The following is a 19,052-nucleotide window of genomic DNA, read 5'->3' as shown; positions in this document are numbered from 1 at the left end:
AAGAGAGGGAGAGAGAGAATAAATAATGTACTGAGTGAGCGAGACAAGAAGAGAGTGAAACTTGGAGCGACATCACAGATGTAGGAGGGAGGGGAGGAGAAAAAGAAGAGTTGCAGGGTGATTCTTTCAACCATCCTCCTACTTCAGATGCTCTCCTCCTCGCCTGCATCCTTCCACCTCCCTCCTTTCGTCCCTCCATCCAGCCAGACGTCCCTCCCTCCCCCTTCTTCCTTCCACACACAGTGACAGAGGGGAGATTGACTGGTCATCTCCTTGGACTAGAGAGGAGGAGGAGGGAGGGAGGAAGAGGTGGGGTGGAGAAAGACAGAGAGCAAGAGTGAACCCCCTTAAATAATCAATCCTCATATCCTGTCGTTGCCTGGCCCACACTCCCCCTCACTCCGTCTTCTCTCTGAAGAGAGGAAAGGAAGGAGTTGAAGACAGGAGATTTTGGACTACAAGAGATGTGGATGTTGGACATTTCTCCTGGCTAGAGAGAAGATGGGATGATGGACAAATGGATGGACAACAAAGACAGATGGGCAGATGATTGACGAGTGGATGTACAAAGACCCTGACAGACCGACTGATGCTCCAACTCTAAGAGGACTCTGTCTACCTGCCCTGCACTTTCTACCTCCTCCTGCAGCTCCTCCTCCAGCTCCTCCTCCTCCTCCTCCTCCTCCTTATCTCTCCATCTGCCAGCATCTCTCTCACTCCTGAGGGAGCTGAAGAAGAGGTAAGGGAAAAGAAAGAGAAAATTGAGAAGAGAAGATGAAAATAGGAACATAATCTTCAGCAGAAACTGGTGACAGAAAATAAGGAAGTGCTGGACTTGTATATTTAACAGCAACATCTTAAGAACTTGAGAGAAGTAAAGTGAAAGCGAAGCAACAGACGAGAGAAATTAGAGATGAAGCAGTGGGGGAGAAGAGGCTACAACATGAACTCTATCCTGTGTGTCTAAGGGAAGAGCAGACAGCAGAGACGATGAACTATATTTTTGGCAACAACACCCAGTACCCCCGCAGTGCGAGGGTGGGCGGGGGGTCCGGGGGTCAAGGGGTGGGGCTAGGAGTCAAAGCGAGGCTGGGGCCCAAGCGGGGCTCCTCGGAGGAGCTGGCACCTCCCCACACCTCCTCCCCTTCCACCTCCTCTCCTGCCTCCTCCTCCCCCTCCACCTCCTCCTCTCGCTGGCAGCAGCTCCTTACGTTCTTCTCCAGGAGGAGTGCCTTCACCGACTGTATCAATGCTAGCCAGGTAACACACACGTCACACCCTCTGTGTGTGTGTGTGTGTGTGTGTGTGTGTGTGTGTGTGTGTGTGTGTGTGTGTGTGTGTGTGTGCTTTATTCTTGAGGAGTGGTAGGGGATCAGGGTGGGAAGCATGTAACTTAATCTGGGTTTTTGTTTCATTGTCTGTGTGTGTGTGTGTGTGTGTGTGTGTGTGTGTGTGGGGCTGGCCATTACATTAGCAAACATTCTCTAGTTTTGGTTTCTTAGCCAAAACAATTGAAGTTGAAGCAGCTCTCTGTTGGTGGTTGAGATTTTTGATAATGTTGTCATGGAAATGAGCACTGGCATAGTGTATGAGACCCAGAGAGCTGGTGTGTTGCCATGGCAAAGCTATCATTTAGCTGAGTAGTCCAGTGGCACAGAGTCCACATTGAAATGAAAATCATTACCATGTAAAGGGAACATGTGTGGCTGACCTGATGAGAGCTACAGACCCCACAGAAGTAGAAGTAGCTACACTACAGCTGATTTGCACCTCCTCGAAAATGTAACTACAGCCACAGCCTCTATAGAGATATTATGTAGAGACAGTAAGACCTGTGATTGGTCAGTTTGGGCTATTCCTACAAACAATGTTGAGAACATTAATAGTGAAGACAACATTAAAGAAGTTGAAGAAAGTCTCATTAATCTTCTCCTTTTCAGTAACACGCACACCTAGCAAAAACATGTTCTTCTAGCTGCTATCATTCTATAAACTGCACAGCGATTGCACAGCAATCAGACAAGGCGAAATAGAAGTTACCTTGATGTAACTACAGTTCTGTAAGTACATGAGAAGCCAATCATCTTTCTATTTCACAAAGTAAATTAGGGATTTTTTTTTTAATTACTGTGGGGAATATAAGTAATACACAATATGCCCTGATCATGAACAATACATCTATCTTGTGCTGCAGTGCTGGTATCAATGGGTTAAATATGCTGGAAATATAACTCAAAACCTATGCTGTAGCTATCTACGGTGGGAGTGCCATTAACCCTTTGTGTCAAGTATAAATACAGCTAGCGGTCCATTACATCAGCATTATACTGACCTTTGACATGCTGATGTACAATTATGGCACAATTTCAAATACGATGCTATAATAATGATACACCAAGCTTTATTAAAAGCAGAGTGTTCATATCTACCTGGGTTGTTAAATTAGATTAATTAGGTATAATATTTACACCAATGCAATAGGGATGTAGGCTAGTGTTTATGTATCAAACACACAGGACAGAGACAGAACTCGTAAAACAAATGTCTTCATACCGGCAGCTTGCATTAATCTCTTAACTAGTATCCAAAGCAAATCTAAAAACCTATGAAGGACCAGGCAGGCCAGGAGTGCTACTTACTGTACTTGATAAACATCTTTGCATGAGGCCCCTCTGATGTTGACAGATGCTGCAGCCACGGTCTGCAGTAAACAGTTTCAAGATGTGCACGATAGCTCTCCTTTCCACTTCCATAACTGCAATAATATATATAGATAGAATACTTTTTATCCGTTTAGATTCTTTAATACAAATAACCTTTTCAGCAAACAACATCACAATTGCTCAATTTTTGTGCACAGAGACACAAAAATCATTTCATATAGGTGTGTTTCATGTCATCACGTTCTGCCTTTTTCACTTTTTTATGTGCTGTTTAAATGCAAACCATCTGCACTTGGAAAAAAATTGGGGCCTTGATATTAATATTAGATGCTTATATTTAGGATGCTATGTCTGGCGCTCTGGACTTCTGAGGAGAAGCTAGCCTGAAATCTCAGCCCATTAGGAAACTGCTGCTGTGAGCTGATTGGACATTATTGAGTCCCGCCCCAACATAGAAACATTAAAAACACTTAATTACAATCTTTGAGTCCTGAATTACAAAATCATCAGTTATAGATAGATAAGTACAGAGTAGTAATTCAGTATTAGAGCATATATTTTATTCACAGACTTTTTGGCACAGATCTGTTTGTGAGAATATTTTGTCATCCTACTTTTAAAAAGTAAGCATTTCGTGGTCATACATGACTCAACCTTCCATCCAAATGTAGCGCAAACTTTAACTGAATTTTCAGAAAGTCGTCAAAAGAAAATGTGGATTATGAGGAGTTGAGATAAACAGTTGGGGGTTCCAATTCTCCAGTCGGGTGCCATTAAACCATTGCAGAAGAAAAGGGCACTTAGGAGATTAATTTAAAGAGCACCAGTCAAACTTTAAATGAACGACGACGATGTGGAAACAGGATGGAAATATTGCATTTATGTTTGTTTCATGCATTAATTCAAGCAACATAAGTCCACACATAACTGATGTTTTGACATGAGACAATGTTTTGTCTCTTCAGTGGAGCAAAATCTTCAGTGGACGTTTAGGTCCCATGCTTCGTCATGATTGATTTCACTAAGACTGAATCTGTCACACTTTGTTGCATACTTTTATTGATAAATTTTTCTACCTCATCCAAGTGTAAAAAATGATTCAAAATGCTCATAAAAACAGGTGGATGGAAAAGCACTTAATGTCATGGCTACTTATTTTTCTGAATGATAGAAATGCATAATGATATAATATTTTCTACTGTTGCACACAAATGATTAAATACTTTTCGTTCTGCAGATGACAAATGCAGTAAAGTCTCTATTGTATCCAAACCTGCATTATTGATCTAAACTCCTGAATGGACGGGGCGCCACGCACAATGTTGAACCCTGCAGCACTTTTACAGTTGTACAGATTTACAGCACAGTGCATGGAAAAAAGATCCCCCCCCCCCTCTCTCTTGCAGTAATCATATTGGCCAGTGTTTTCCCAAGGTGTTGCCATTTTCCTGTCTAAGGCACTTACTGCATGACTGATAGGCCATTATACCACACACACACACACACACACACACACACACACACACACACACACACACACACACACACACACACACACAGCTGCTGGCCCTGTTGATGCAGGAGAGACTGTCTCTGTAACTGTTTGATGAAAGTGGTTTAGGTTCTGCTGATTTGGCCTTATAAGACTAATCAAAAATATGCCATTATGCATTTTGGGTCATGGCCAGATTAGATTTTTATGGTTAAACTTTTTATTTAATTTAGCTTTATTTAATCAGGGAAATTTCACTGAGAGCAACGCTCGGACCACACTCACAGTTACTCATTCACACCTGGAAGCTGTCCAGTACAACCACAGTCTGATCCGCTGGCCACTTAGCAGCTCCGCTTGAGCAGTTGGGGTTAAGGGCCTTGCTTAAGGGCACCTCAGCGGGGGAAATGAGGAAGGGGCAAGCACTGCTTTTCACTTTCCCCACCCAGATTCATCCTAAGCTCGCTTCTTTAACCTTGAGGCCACCACTGCCCCAACTAAACACTGGGGAAGTGTGCATTGTTCACCTGCATACATACATACACACACACACACACACACACACACACACACACACACACACACACGCACACACACACACACACACACACACACACACACAGACATCCATTACTCTTTAATCATATTATTCAGTCCCTCTGACAAAAGCCGTGTAGAGTAAAACAATGTGACATTTAGAGGTCTGGAACATGTTAGAGTCCAGACATGGTGCTTTATCTCACCGGAAAGCACTTCATTGCAAAATCTCTTCCTTGCTGACCATAATAGTTTGATGCCTTGTGCTATTATCCCACCAGTTAATCTGTCTGTTTTGTTAGCATTGACTTTAGGTTGTCTTTCGATAGTAATATTGTTAACTTTGCTTGATTATCTCCTGTTAGAGAGTTTATCACTCTCAATGATCAAAGATGAAGAGTTGACCCAACTCTTTTCCATTTTTTTTTTGTCGTGGACACAAACAGTGGCCCCTTCTCCCAGAGCCCCCACCCTGTCTCTGTATAATTGATGAGTGGTACAGCAGAGGTATGAAAGTCATCCTGGCCCTTCAGAAAGAGCTTTAAAAGCCTTAAAGAGGTGTTTAGTGGTCACAGGAAATGGGGGTGGAGAGGGATGGACAGAGCTGGAGAGATGGAGGGATAGATAGATAAGAGAGAATAAGACATCGAAGGAGAGAATTTGTGATTGATTAGGACTGTGAGAGAAATCTGATAGCTTATTAGCTCAAAGTGAATATATTTTGTACATTACCTGCTTAGATAATAATGTATCCATCAACATAAAGAGCACAAATCAACTCAGCAGACTCATTCTACAGTATATACAATACATACTGTCAGTTAATCGATTAATTTAGCAGGATTAGTTATGACGTCAATAGTATTAGTGTCAACAACAGAGGCAGTAAGTAAGTGGGACTGGTATCACTTCGTCCATTTTCTCCTTGGCTTAACCACTTCACTATTGTGTGCAGTTTGTCACATGTTCCCAATAAGCAATGGAAAGGTTAAGAGAAGTGTGAAGAAGAGAGAAAGTGCCCATATTATGAAAAAATCACTTTTTCTGGGATTTGGGGTGTTATTTTATGTCTCTGGTGCTTCCACACGCATACAAACTTGGAAACAAAAACATCCATGCTGTTTTGAGTGAGATACGGGTTTCTGAATGTGTCCTGCCTTCAGTCTCCGGATGAGCTGTTCAAAATCTGCACGGCTTTCTACGTCACTAGCCGAAAGGAGGGGGCTAACCGCTAGCATGCCCCCTCGTTCTCAATGGCAAAACACTGCTACAACACACACAAGTACTACTTACATGTCCCTGTTCTGCAGGTTTTCCACGCAAAGTTGGAAGTGCGCCCTCATTTAGAAGAAGTCTCCCGGCTAATCCTGCCTTATACTGACTGAAGTTAGAGAAACAGATAGCTAGCTGATGTTATCCTTACCTAGCTACTGCGCATGTGCGAATCCCAACAAAGATGGAACAGAAGTGAGATGCCTCACTCTGTAACTAAAATAGAGACCTGACACAGGGTGAAAAGAGGAACTGCAGCAATGTGCAGTACAACAAAAATATGGTGTTTTTTGAAAATTAAACCATGCAAACCTATTCTGATACAACCTCAAAATACAATTATGAACTTGAAAATGAGCATAATATGGGCGCTTTAAAGATATTAAATACATTGGAAGGTTTGGATGGAGCCGATACAGTTCACCTGCATGTATTAATGGACCTTTCGGTATTATTATCACAAGCTAAATGTGTAAAACAGAGTAACAAACAAAAACAATCATTGCTAGAATGAGGTATGGAAATGTAATTTATACTGTATATATTGAGACACAAATGTGTCATTACACTCTTAACTCATACTGAAGTGTGTGTGTGTTTAGTAGAGTTCAACCTACTCTCCCCAACACATAGCACTCTCCTCTAGAGAGTGGCTCATTATCCATCTGCTGCCCAAGGAAACTTTCCACTCTCCCTGTGCCTCATGGGATACCAAAGTACACGTCTTCCTTTAGATCTGTGCTCCAGTGGTGTGAGTGTGACCGGCAGTAAAGGTCATATTTAGGTGCATTTGTCCTGAGTGGGATAATGCACCCAAGTACATGTGCATTATGAAATTGAATCACAACTTCTGCCACATTGTTTTTAATAGATCATCTGTTACTGAGTGGGCAGTATGTAATAGACCAAAGTAAGAGTTCTATTTTTGTGAATCTTCGCACCATAACTGCAAAGTTTCACCTCCTTCTTTGCACACTCAGAAACTATACATCATCGCCAGCATAGGGATTGAGTAGTGCTTCAGTGAAGGAGTGAGGGAAGGGAAGGCCATACTTTTATTTTACAAAAAGAATCAAAGGAATAAAAGAAATGTGTGGTATTAATTTACCACAGAACTGGACAGAATCTGTGCTATGTTAATTTAATTTAATATTAATTCATACTTTTTATTGATCCCCACTGGGGAAATTACAAGTTGTACAAGTTGTGTTCTTCCATGCCTGTGGTGCACTCACATCATATGGGAATAAATACTGGAGCAGCTTGAAGGTTAAAACCAATGACTTGGAAACATTAAAGTGTTCTGGCTTCTTTAAAACCTTCAAGGCTGACATGTAGCCCACTTTGGTTGAGTCATATCAGCTGATACATGTCAACTTATATGTTGTGGGCTGCAGTTTAGAAGTTGTATCACAAATCCATCATATTGTTTATTTCATTTTCTAAATTTGAGTTAGAGAACAGGAGGTGCTTTTCAATAAATCCTAGCAGTCTGGAGGTGATGTCATCAGTGGGCAGGGCTTATGCAAATGTTTACAACCTACACCACCATCACCCATGGTAACCAATGAACTACTTCTCTGATGCTGACAGCACTGCAGGCAGCGTCAGCTGTTGTCATGGTGATGCTGCTATGCTGATCACCAAGCGGAGTGTGGCGTGTGTATGTGTGTGTGTGTGTGTGTGTGTGTGTGTGTGTGAGAGAGAGAGTGAGAGTGAGAGAGAGAGAGAGGAGAAAGAAAAAGTGTAGATGAGTGTGTGTAAACTTAAAGTCTTCACACACACACACACACACACACACACACACACACACACATTGTACTGTAGCTGTGAGTAGTGCATTAGATTTGTGGTGCTTGAGAGTGTGAGGTGTTGCATCACCTCCTGTGTGTGGGATGAAGCTTGCATATCAGCTATCTCCCTCCACGCACGCACACACGCACACACGCACACACACACACACACACACACACACACACACACACACACACACACACACACACACACACACACACTAACTCTCTCTTTCCATCGGTCTCCTACCTCCAGCATGTTCTCTGTCTCAGCTGATATAATCAACACAGATCAGCTGACCATGAGCAATCACTTAATATGACCACTATCTAATGAGGCTGAACACAACATAATGACAGATCCATCTATCCTCTTGTAATTAGTATTGAATGGTTTGATACAACTGAAGGCTTGACCGATTAATCACTGCCACATGAAAACTTCATAAGTGGATAAAAATGACAATAAAAATAAAAAGCATTGACATATTGATGCTTTAGAGAGTCAGGTTTCTTACAGCAACATTGTCTGCTTGTGTGTTATTACCAGGCCGAGTAATATTAGTACTTTTGTCATGCAGTCACACATGGATGTGTTGCAGTAAGTGACAGGCTCATTACTGTATAAGACATATTTTAATTGGAGAAGCAATTGTTACACAGAGAATACAAGACAATAGCCAACTTTGCCCCATGTAAGTTATGCTATCCCTCTTGACCTGTAATTGCTGTGCCTCGTCGTGGGCCAGTCAGTGTGTTTGTTGATTAAAAATTAAAGTTTAATGCGATGTTATTCTCTGGCATCCTGTGACACAGGTGAATGTTAGCACCGCCAGAGGTTCAAGGAGGAGGGGACCTGCCTGCCAGTAGGAAGGCTTATCTAGAACAACCACCATGTCGCTGCAGTTTTGACTAAAAGATAGATTGATTTAGATACACTAACTTCTTACTTGACTTTGCCACAGTTGCCTGGACTTGCTTGGACAGTTTTGATTTGTGGTGGAATAAATTTCCTTGTTTGCAGTTGAGTCATTTAGAGTTGAAACAATCTGTCAACCATGATGACAAATATGTCAGCCATTTTTCAAACTAAAATGCCAAACATTTGCTGGTTCCATATTCTTTAATGTGTGGCAGGCACTGTAGACACCTAGATAGAGAGAGACAGAGTGGCAAACAGAGAATATGCTTACAGAGAAGACATTACTTCACTCTTGATTCTTTGGCTCGCAGATGGAGTGAGGCACAGCCAGTCTAGCCAAGAGCTAGAGTTTCACCAGAAACAAAGAGAGACAGTGTGACACAGATACTGTAGAAAAGAGAGAGTATTGTAGTCTGAACTCCACAGTGAATGAGCCACTCAGTTACTGTTGAACCGAGTGTCCTGAACTGAGGAAGTGATCTTACCCAACAGCCATACCAGTGGGATCACTTCCTGATCAGTGTGAGAGGGCGAGGATCATCTGAAGTCTGCTCTAGAGAGTGTAGAAGACTCCCCCTGTTGACCCCACTACTAACTCTCAGATCATATTGCAGCATTTAATTAGGGGTTGCAGTTCATTGACTATTAAAGCAAACCAAGATCTATTCTTTGTTTTAAACATATATTCATCATGTGTTTTGGCAAAGAACCATAATACATAATGTTATAACGTACAAGGACAATCGCATAAGGTTTTTATTTCTTAAAATGGGCCCTCAGATAAACTTCTTGCAAACCAAAAAAGATTGAAAAATCTTTACCAAAGAAAGTAAAATAATTGATCAGGAATTTTGGCTGATGTTGTTAATAGAGTGAGTACAAGTGATCAACAATGTGCAGGATTCTTGGGTTTTGTTATATAACAGGCAGTAAAAACATTCTTTGTTTGCCCACACAGACGGCAAGAACTTCACTCAACAAATATTTTTTTATTCTGCTCTTTTATGGAAGTAAAAAAAGACTTGTGCAGTAAGTGGGAATCAAAATTAGGTTTTCCACATAGTAGGCAAAAATCATACTACTTTACGGCAGGTTGTGGGACAGTGGTATTCTTGGGTGCGTGAGAAGCAAACCTTATGTAGTTGGACAGACAGCATATAGTTAACCCTTGGATGCAAAAAAACAAGAGCATCCCATAACCCTCTATTGATACATCGTGGGAAAAGTGTGTTTATCCACATTGTTTTAGTGACGGACCTGTATGGACACTTTAGGAATTATTGTACTTTCATGACAAATCAACACATACAATTTGTTGCTCCATTAAAGGTATTCTATGGAGTTTTGGACCTCTAGTGCTATGGAGCAGGGCTTTTTTTAATAAGTGGGTCCCTGTTGACATCTCATGCATGCACATGAGGACACAAACAATGTTAAAAAAATTAACTTTGCAAATGTTGTATGAAGAAGGAATCTATTACATATTTGCATTTTGGTGAGATCACTGAATTTATATGTACGTTTTATTTGTTTACAAGAAAACTCCACAGGGCACTTTTAAATGTTTGAATCAAATTACCTTGCACACCGTCATATAAAAAAGTAGTAGCCTTTTGCAGAAAACAAGTTAGATATGGCGAGTATTCGTGGTGAAGAAAGTTGAGGATCCTCTGGACTTTGATTAGTCATGGGGCCAGGAGCAAGACTCCAATCCCAGAACAACTCCCTGCTCTAATCATGACAGATGCTGTAAATGAATACCGATTTATTCTGCCATGTTGTGTGTGGCTGCTGGTGTGATATATAATAACTAAGATCTCCGGTTGAAACCTCACTTGTTTGCCCACCCACTGATCCATGGAGACCACATCTCTGCTTTGTTAAGATGCATTGTTTTCATATTCTTTTTAATTAAGCAGTCATTCTGTTTCTATTTTAGTATGAATTTTAATCCAGTTCAGTCAGGAACAGTAAAACCAGATTTAAAACCAGTAGTATTTCTAAATACTTGGGAGTTATTTAAGTTATTATTTTTAGGGATTGAACTAGTCTGTACAATTACGCTGGCATATTATACACAGTATTTGCAGTGAGATCCAGTTTTCCTCTAACATCAGTGTACCTAAACTAACATCATGGAGTGGAGATTTGAAAAATACGATCCAGAAGTTAGTGAAGTACTTTGTCATCAGTGGCATATAAGCAAATAAACAAAATTATCTAAATATAAAATCCCAAGAACAGCTTCAAAATTGATTAAAGTATTATGATATATTGCATAATTTTGTGGCATGATTGTGTGTATAACTTGATGTAACCCCTTTTCCCCTATGTGCATGTTTCCTACCACTGATATCTTCTAGGAGTCTGCTGTTGATGTGAGATGCAGTTCTGCTGTATCTTTGTGCGATATCATACATGCTGTCAATCAGTGCTGATAATATCAGACAGCTGAAAGAAATAACTCAGCAATGACAAGAGAACAATGCTGCAGAAAAGCATCATCATATCTGTCTGTGTCTCCCATCAGTGCTCCATCTGTCTGTGGAGTCTGAGGTCCCCTGTTGGTGACTTTTAGTATCGCAATCTTGTCTCGCTGCAGATAGTGGAATTGGAAAATTAAATTTTTTATGCAAGTTTTTTTTTTTTTTTAGCAAATCACAAGAGCCCCTGGCCAAGATGTTGTTTCCTGTTACATGTCTGCTTTCCCTATTGAACACTTAATTCTCAATAATTCTGCTTGGAATAGTCACAGATCAGCTTTTGCAAGAAAAGTTGTTGGAGTTTAGAGATAAGGAGTAATGATAATTTCATTGGAGAAAAAGCAAAACAGAGAGCAAGTGATCAGAGGATTCAACACTGGACCAGAGGTTAGAGTAGTGGGATTGCATTGACTGAAATGTAATCGTAGATGGATTTTTACACTTGATAACACTTGCTATTAAACAAAGACACATATAGGCAACAGCATGATACCAGTGGTGTGTGTTTTGGTGGGGATAGCACTCCTTTAATTTTTCTGTATTCAGCAGCTACTCTCACTCTGAGTCAGACTGACATGCAACGAGTAATAACTGTGTGTGTTCACTAGACTAATTAATATCCATTACACTAATTAAGTGGAGTAGAAAGGTTTGACGCTCAATAAATGAGGATGTTTGATGATGTCACACTTTATGGACTAATTTGATGTGTTTCTATATAATACTTCTAAGAGCCGTGTCAAAAGGGAGCGGGGGTAGAAAGTAGAGCTTAATGGTGTAGGCACGCTGACTCAGATGTTTCATACATAACAATATTAATGTAATGTTTCAAGTTTGTCAGTCCTTTGGTATGGATATAGTGGCTAGCAGGCACACCCCCCATCCACTATCTTTGTTTCATCTCTTGTCTTCAACCATTCCTCACCACAACCCTTCCTACCTCGCCCTCCAGCATTATATTAGTGGGGCTTCATCTAGCACTGTGATGCTAACAGCCTATTCTCCTTGCTCATCCTCTCCTGACTGAGCGGTTAGCCTGCAGCGCTAGCAGCACTTTACACAGGGAACACGCATACACACTGGGCAGCTATAGCAGCCTTTCTCTCAACCGCCCTCACCCTCTTTTCATCTATTTGTGTTCTCCACATGGGTGCTGCTTTTTAATGCCCCTCATCTGTCTGTCTGTCTTTCTGCCTCTGTCCCTTATCAGGTTGGTTTAGGGCAAATTGTGGCATACAGTATGTTTGCTGACATTATAGAGGCTTCCCTTATAGCGGATAACTGTGTGTGTGTGTGTGTGTGTGTGTGTGTGTGTGTGTGTGTTGGGGGGGGCAGCTCTATGTACAAACCAATGGCAGCTCCTGCCTTTCTTAAATATCAGCGTTAGCCAGCTGTAAAAGGCCAGAAGCTTAAATTAATATTAAAGACAGTGACCATTCTGCACATCACTGTAAGATGAATATTGAGGATTTTGGTCATTTCCGTGGAACTATATAAATGTACAAATACTTAAAAGGTCGCTTTACCAATGGATTGGTCTGTGTTTGGAGCATTTCAAAAACAATAATGTCACAAATCAATTAATTTCTTTTCACCAAAGGCCTGAGTATTTTTTTATTTCTTTCAGTACCTATACAAGAGTTTCAATACAAAACATAAAATGTCTTCCAAGTATGATCGCATTTGAGAAGAATTTCTAAAAATAAAATGTATTTTTAATTATGTCAAAGTTACTAAATACTAAATTATTTAAATAATAAATTGACACTTAGCCTTTTCTACCTAAGCAGGAACAAGTGCCCCACAATGCATTTTCACACATACAAACACACTCAAGTAGTGCAACGGGCTTGCCTGGCCTTTGGAAGCAATTTAGGGTTCAGTATTTTTGTTCAGGGCTAGGAGGAGCTGGGCGTCACTCTAGGTTGGTACCTTGCTATTAGTGGGGAATGAGTAATACACTCTCAAGAGGGAAACAAATGTTTGTCACGAATCAAACTGCAATATAATATAAAATCAACTAAATTATTATTGAAATCAGGACATAATTGATCAATGAATTTGGTGCAAAATTTCCATACAAAGGCACTCGATAAAATTTGGTTGGTATTTAACCAACATTGAGTTTCCATAGTAACTAGTAACATACAATAGTTCTGATCCTTGACCAAAAGAAGAGAGACTTCATACTGTCCGGTCACAGTTTACTGCACTGTAGCTTTGCACCTGAATAGACTTGGATGAACTGACTTTGTATTTTACCCAATCATCCTGAGACTTACACTATACCTGGAGGATAGCCTGTTCCACTCCAACAAAGATTAAACTTGGGGACACACGCACTAAAAGAGAGACACACATTTTCACAAGGAAGTAGGCCAGCGCAAAGAGAGACACACACACACACACACAAACACAAACACACAGCAGGCATTTCATACACACTATTCCAGCTGACCCAGCCTGCCTTGTGATGCTTTAAAAGAACAAAACAAAGGTTGATGGAAGGGACTGCCCTCCACCAATCACAGCTCTGCATTCATGTACAGACACACACACACACACACACACACACACACACACACACACACACACACACACACACACACTGACTGAGCTCTGAGCGCTGTATCACTGTCCCTGGTCGCCTATCGATTAGTCATGCCTAGCTGCTGTCATGTGCAGGAGTCCAGGGAAGCCCCTAATTGGCTAGTCCAGGAAAGAGAGAGGGGGAGAGTTAGACAGAGAGAGAGAGAGAGAGAGAGAGAGAGAGAGAGGGGGGCAGACACTGAGAGAGGGAGGCAGCATAGAAATATGAGAGAGGCTGAGAAAGAGATGTGTCCTGATATGAAATCATGATAACAGAAAGATAAAAGAAGGACAACAAAGAAAATTGAACTCTTTCTAACCTTTATTCCTTCTGTATGGAAAGAATAAATACAAATCTTAAAGCAAAAGGAAATCAAACATAGGAATCTATTCTTTGTGAACTACTGTTTTACTGTCTCTACTTTTTTTTTTTGGAATATATGAATCAAACTGCATCGTCTACAGAGCTACCAACACTTCAGATACAAAGTCGGAGTGCACAACAACATTGGAGGATAACATGAGTTACCCTGAGTGACTGCCAATTGACGTGGAGCAAAATTATGGAATGAGAAAGACAAATCCTCCATCGGAGCATATGAAAGCGTGGCATCCTGAGAAAAAAATGGACTGAAAGGAGGCTCAACTTGTCCAAATTGCCGTTTTGCTTCTTCTTGGGGCCGCACCTTTTATTTTACTACTGACCCTGAAACCCTGAGGGATGGTAAGAGGCTCAATGTTCTCATAAGGGGAGAAAGCTGAGTAGAGGAGTGATAAATATTCCACGAAAGGAGGATGCTTTGCTTTTCAGGAGTAACTGATGCTCTAATCCATGAAGGAGTAGAAATGGAAACAATGCCTACAAAGGAGTATTTTAGTTTTCTGATATTCCAGTGATCTTAGATACATATATAGAGCAGAGAGAGAAAGGAACAGCAGGAATATCAACTTTGTACTGGACACAGAGGAGGATTGGTTGTTCTGGAGAGGCATGACCTACATTATTCAGACACAAGGGATTTTGAGGAGCTACTCCCTTTTGTCATCTCTGTAAAGAAGATGATGTAGTGAGAGTGACACAAAAAGATAAAGATCTCTTTGTGACTTTTTTATATATCTCTGTAGCTATGACCACTTATTTCCACAGCAATGAGTTCTGTTGTAGCCCCAAGAAGCCCAGCAGTGGCTCCACTAAGGGCAAATCTGGCAAGGGGAAGGCCAAATCAGGGAAGAGCCACTCTAACTTGAAGCATAACCAGAATTTACTGCAAATACAGATGCCAAATCACCAGCTGCAGCCTTTACCGCTGCACTCACCGAATCAGCATCCCCATTCGCCCAAACATGGCTGCCATTCGCCAACATTTCTGCTTCCCTCTCCCTCTCCCAGCTACTATCACATAGCACCACCGTCTCCAAGTCATCAGCTAGCTCCGCCATCGCCAACTTACAACCTAGCTCCACAATCGGCAAATCATCTACTGCACTCGCCAAGCCACCACCTGCTTCAGCTTTCACCGAGTCATCAGCAGCTGCAGCATCATTCTCCAAACCAGCATCACTACCATCCACCGGCCTCACCAAGTCACCTGCTTTCTTCACAATCGACTCATCAAGTCTACCACCAGCAACAGCAGCAGATGCAGCTCCATTCACCTAGTCACCACTCGTTGTTCCAGCAGTACCAACACCACCACCACCACTGCGCTCCTCCTCTTCCTCACGCTTCTCAGTCGCTGTCCATCCACCCTTTTCAGCCACAGCTACCCCTGTGTTCAGGGCTGGGCGGATATGGGTGGAACACACTGCCAACCAACCTGGCCACCAGGGGCTCCAGAGGAAAGTTTCCCAACCTGAGGGACAGTGTGAAGAAGAGTCCCACAAAGAGCAAAGCCAAGGGCAAGGCTGGAGGCAGGCCGTGGCCCAATGACACATATATCTGGACCGCACACTCAATGGCAACGCCCCCACATGTGCCGCTCATACACCACTTTCCACAAATACAGGCCCATGTGCAGGTAGGGAGGTTTGATGGGTGGAAAGTAGACTGATGGGTCCAGTAAATAGTGTTAAGCCACTGATCTGAGCAGAGGACAACATGTATGCATTTGGCAAATTATTTCCCATCCACCTCTGATACTAAAGGAAATTCCACAATGTTACAGAACTCATGTTGCGGTAATAAGTCATGTAATTGGACTAAAACTTTAAAACCGTACACTGCACACTGTTAGCAGCACAAAATACGTATATTTTAAAACCACAGCATTTTGCTTATATATCTTTGTCATTCATTAAAGGTGATGCCTCAACCAATTCAAACTATGTTGCCTTATAAACAATAATGGAACAACGGTAAATCACTGCAGACTTGCAGTATTTTTTTTTTCTTCAACAATTTGTCCTGTACTATCATAACATCTGACAAGGACTTAAATTACAAAAGAAGCGGAAAGAATAACATTATTGAGAAACGTCACACAAGTTATGTAGCCAAATTGATTGCATATTCCATTAACGTTCAAAGTAGGCTACTTCTGGAATCAATACTTGTCAAGATATATTAGACACTAAAGGAATGACGGGACAAAGAGAGCAGGGAAGAACAGTATCCATCAACACACATCATCACCATGTGATGAGATGTCTACATACAGTAGTACACTGGCTGCTGTAAGCAAACCCTTAGTGTACTTATTACTTGTATTACTATTACTTTTTTACGTATTAACTGCTTTGTTAACACAAACCTGCACTCTGAGCTGTCTGCCAAATTCCATTGTATATCCATAGTGTGTGCAGGACTGTGACTCTCACTTTTTTCAGGGTTGTTAAAAGTAAATCTGAAAAATGTAGAAAAATAACAGACCAAGCAGATTGTTGTTAAATGAGAGATTGAAATAACTCACAAAATAACAGGACAGGAAGTGTGTATTGTATAAACGGTGCTATAGTGAGCTAGGCTAATAATCCAGCATGGCAGCAGCCTGTTATTAGCTGTTGGTTGGGTAGTTATTGTGCTGTACATTGCTCTGGGCACAGAGATCAGAGATAGCAGGTAGTGATAGTCTGATTAGCGTGATTAGCATCGCTGTTCTGATTTGATTAGAGTCACGCTCCACCTCATTAGTTCATTAGTCAAATAGAGTTTCATTAGGAAGACAGCGTGGGCAGTAATATTAGGAGTGGAGTATTATTATTATTATTATTATTATTATTACATGTGTGTGTGTGTGTGTGTGTGTGTGTGTGTGTGTGTGTGTGTGTGTGTGTGTGTGTGTGTGTGTGTGTGAATGTGTGCATCAGTCGTCGGCTCTCAATATGAATGAAATCTAAAGTGGCAGAGTTTTTACTGTTAAGTCAGGTCCGATGTTAGAGAAACAAAGCTTTGAATTAATTCTTTAAAAATTGTGCAACACTCGTCATTCTGCCCAATATGGTTCGGGACTTTTTCTGTTTGGACTTTGTATGTTTGTATGTTCCCGCATGTATGAGTTTGTACATGGCATAATCAGTCAATGCAGAAGTGCCTTAAACCTGCATTCTAATCTAATTTACAGCAGGGATGACTCCCCCAGTTGCAAAAAGAAGTCAGTTTCTATAAAAGTCCTTGGGAAAATGACCCTACTTCTCACTTGATTTATTACCTCAGGAAACATTCTCATATTGAGTTTATGGTCTCAATCGCTAGTATCAAGTCATCTTCATTACAGCAGGATGTTCATTTTTTAAATTTTGGTCCCATTTATTTTAAAATAGACGATAAAACAGGGGATGCTTTAGTGGCGTGGCTACATGCTGACCTGTCAATCATGACTGAGGCTTAGCAATGCTAACTATGGCACTGTGTACATTAAATCAGCCTTGAACTTGTTTTCATCTTGAACTTTTTTTTTTTTTTTAAGATTATTTTTTGGCCATTTTTAGGCCTTTCTTGACAGGACAGCTGAAGAAATGAAAGGGGAGAGAGAGGGGGAATGACATGCAGCAAAGGGCTGCAGGTGAGAGTTGAACCCGGGCCCGCTGCATCAAAGAGTAAACCTCTATATATGGGAGCCTGCTCTACCAACTGAGCTATCCGGGCGCCCATGTCATCTTGAACTTTGACCCACTCACTGTGTGAACTTCATTAAAGTTAATTGGGACATTTTGGTCACCTAGAAATGCCTTATTCAGCATTCTGCTCACCAAGCTAGCTAGCTACCGCTAGCATTAGCTGGTAACTTGAGGGAATGAATTATTATTGAACAAGCTGCTGCTGTGCATCATTTTTATATTTTTAGATTCTTGATTTCTGTTGATCCAATCCCAATTCATCTGCTAATTGCGAATTTGATTATTAAGATGATGGTGTAGAAGCTGAACCTAGCAGGCACACACACAGACACAGACACACACACACACACACACACACACACACACACACACACACACGCACATGCCGACTTAAAAATCTTGAGAACCATCCTACATAGCATGAGAAATCTGATGAAAGCACTTGTCTCTCTCGTTGCCTGATGAGACAAACCAGAGATCTGAGTCTGGATCTCTTTCTAAGCTGTGTGGTGCCGGACTGAACCAGGCCATAATGCCATGATAACACAGCTGGTGTAACAACAATTATGTAACAACAAACTGTCTGGATATGGATGGCGAGTGTGTATTAGTGTATTTGTGTGTGAGGGCTTTGTTTATGTTTGCACGTTTGTTCTTTTGGCCTTTCCATGTAACACAACCTCATCCACACACACTCATATTGATGTTACATAACTGTGCAGTCTGACATGGCGTGTCAATAGAATCATACTGGATTATTTGCTCTGTGAATGACCCACACACACACACACACACACACACACACACGCACACACGCACACACACACACACACACACACACACACACACACACACACACACACACACACATAAGTGGTGTGCTTTGTACAGTGCTGTTGTTACAATGGTGAATGAGTCATGTAAAGTTTAGGCGAGGCAGTGGACTGTTAGTGACAGACAATTTAACCTTAGGGCAGGTAGTTGCTTGGGTAAAGTCACCATGAAGGTATTTTAGGTTACATTAGCATCAGCTGAGATGACTTCAGTCAGGTGAAGCATTTTCATCACCCTCTTCAAATAAAGTGTCTGCTTGTGACCCCACATCACAGGCCATTGCATGGAGTGAACATGAGTAGTGATTTTTCCCCTTCAGGTAGCTTTATTTTATAGGATGTATAGAGGCATAAGATGATGAAAGTATCCAGTATTTGATAAGAAAAAGAAACATTTAGATACAAGTTAATC

The 19,052-nt window shown here is 41.3% G+C and overlaps 1 protein-coding gene and 1 long non-coding RNA gene across 11 annotated transcripts in view; one reads left to right on the top strand and one right to left on the bottom strand.

The window, feature by feature from the left end:
* The window catches only part of LOC118496275, an 18,840-nt gene extending 721 nt beyond the window's left edge, over positions 1 to 18,119 (bottom strand). The window contains exons 1-2 of the long non-coding RNA XR_004898822.1: positions 17,877 to 18,119; positions 10,400 to 10,401 (exon numbers count right to left, since the gene is read on the bottom strand). This is a non-coding gene — a long non-coding RNA (uncharacterized LOC118496275). The remainder of the gene's footprint in view (positions 1 to 10,399; positions 10,402 to 17,876) is intronic.
* Positions 1 to 19,052, top strand: part of LOC116039125 (discs large homolog 1-like protein) — a 119,485-nt gene that overhangs the window by 42,787 nt on the left and 57,646 nt on the right. Inside the window, exon 1 of one of the 10 annotated variants that reach the window (XM_036007336.1) lies at positions 1 to 1,260. This exon is cut by the window's left edge and continues 6 nt beyond it. The exons of 8 other annotated variants lie outside the window; for them this stretch is intronic. In XM_036007336.1, coding sequence (XP_035863229.1) covers positions 991 to 1,260 — 270 coding nt within the window. In that variant the 5' untranslated portion in view covers positions 1 to 990. Of the gene's footprint in view, positions 1,261 to 14,111; positions 15,770 to 19,052 lie in introns of those variants that run through there. One more of the 10 variants, XM_036007334.1, reaches the window with a different exon arrangement.

Source organism: Sander lucioperca, chromosome 11 (genome assembly GCF_008315115.2).
Source record: "Sander lucioperca isolate FBNREF2018 chromosome 11, SLUC_FBN_1.2, whole genome shotgun sequence".
NCBI lineage: Eukaryota > Metazoa > Chordata > Actinopteri > Perciformes > Percidae > Sander > Sander lucioperca.
This window is presented reverse-complemented; position numbering and strand designations above follow the sequence as displayed.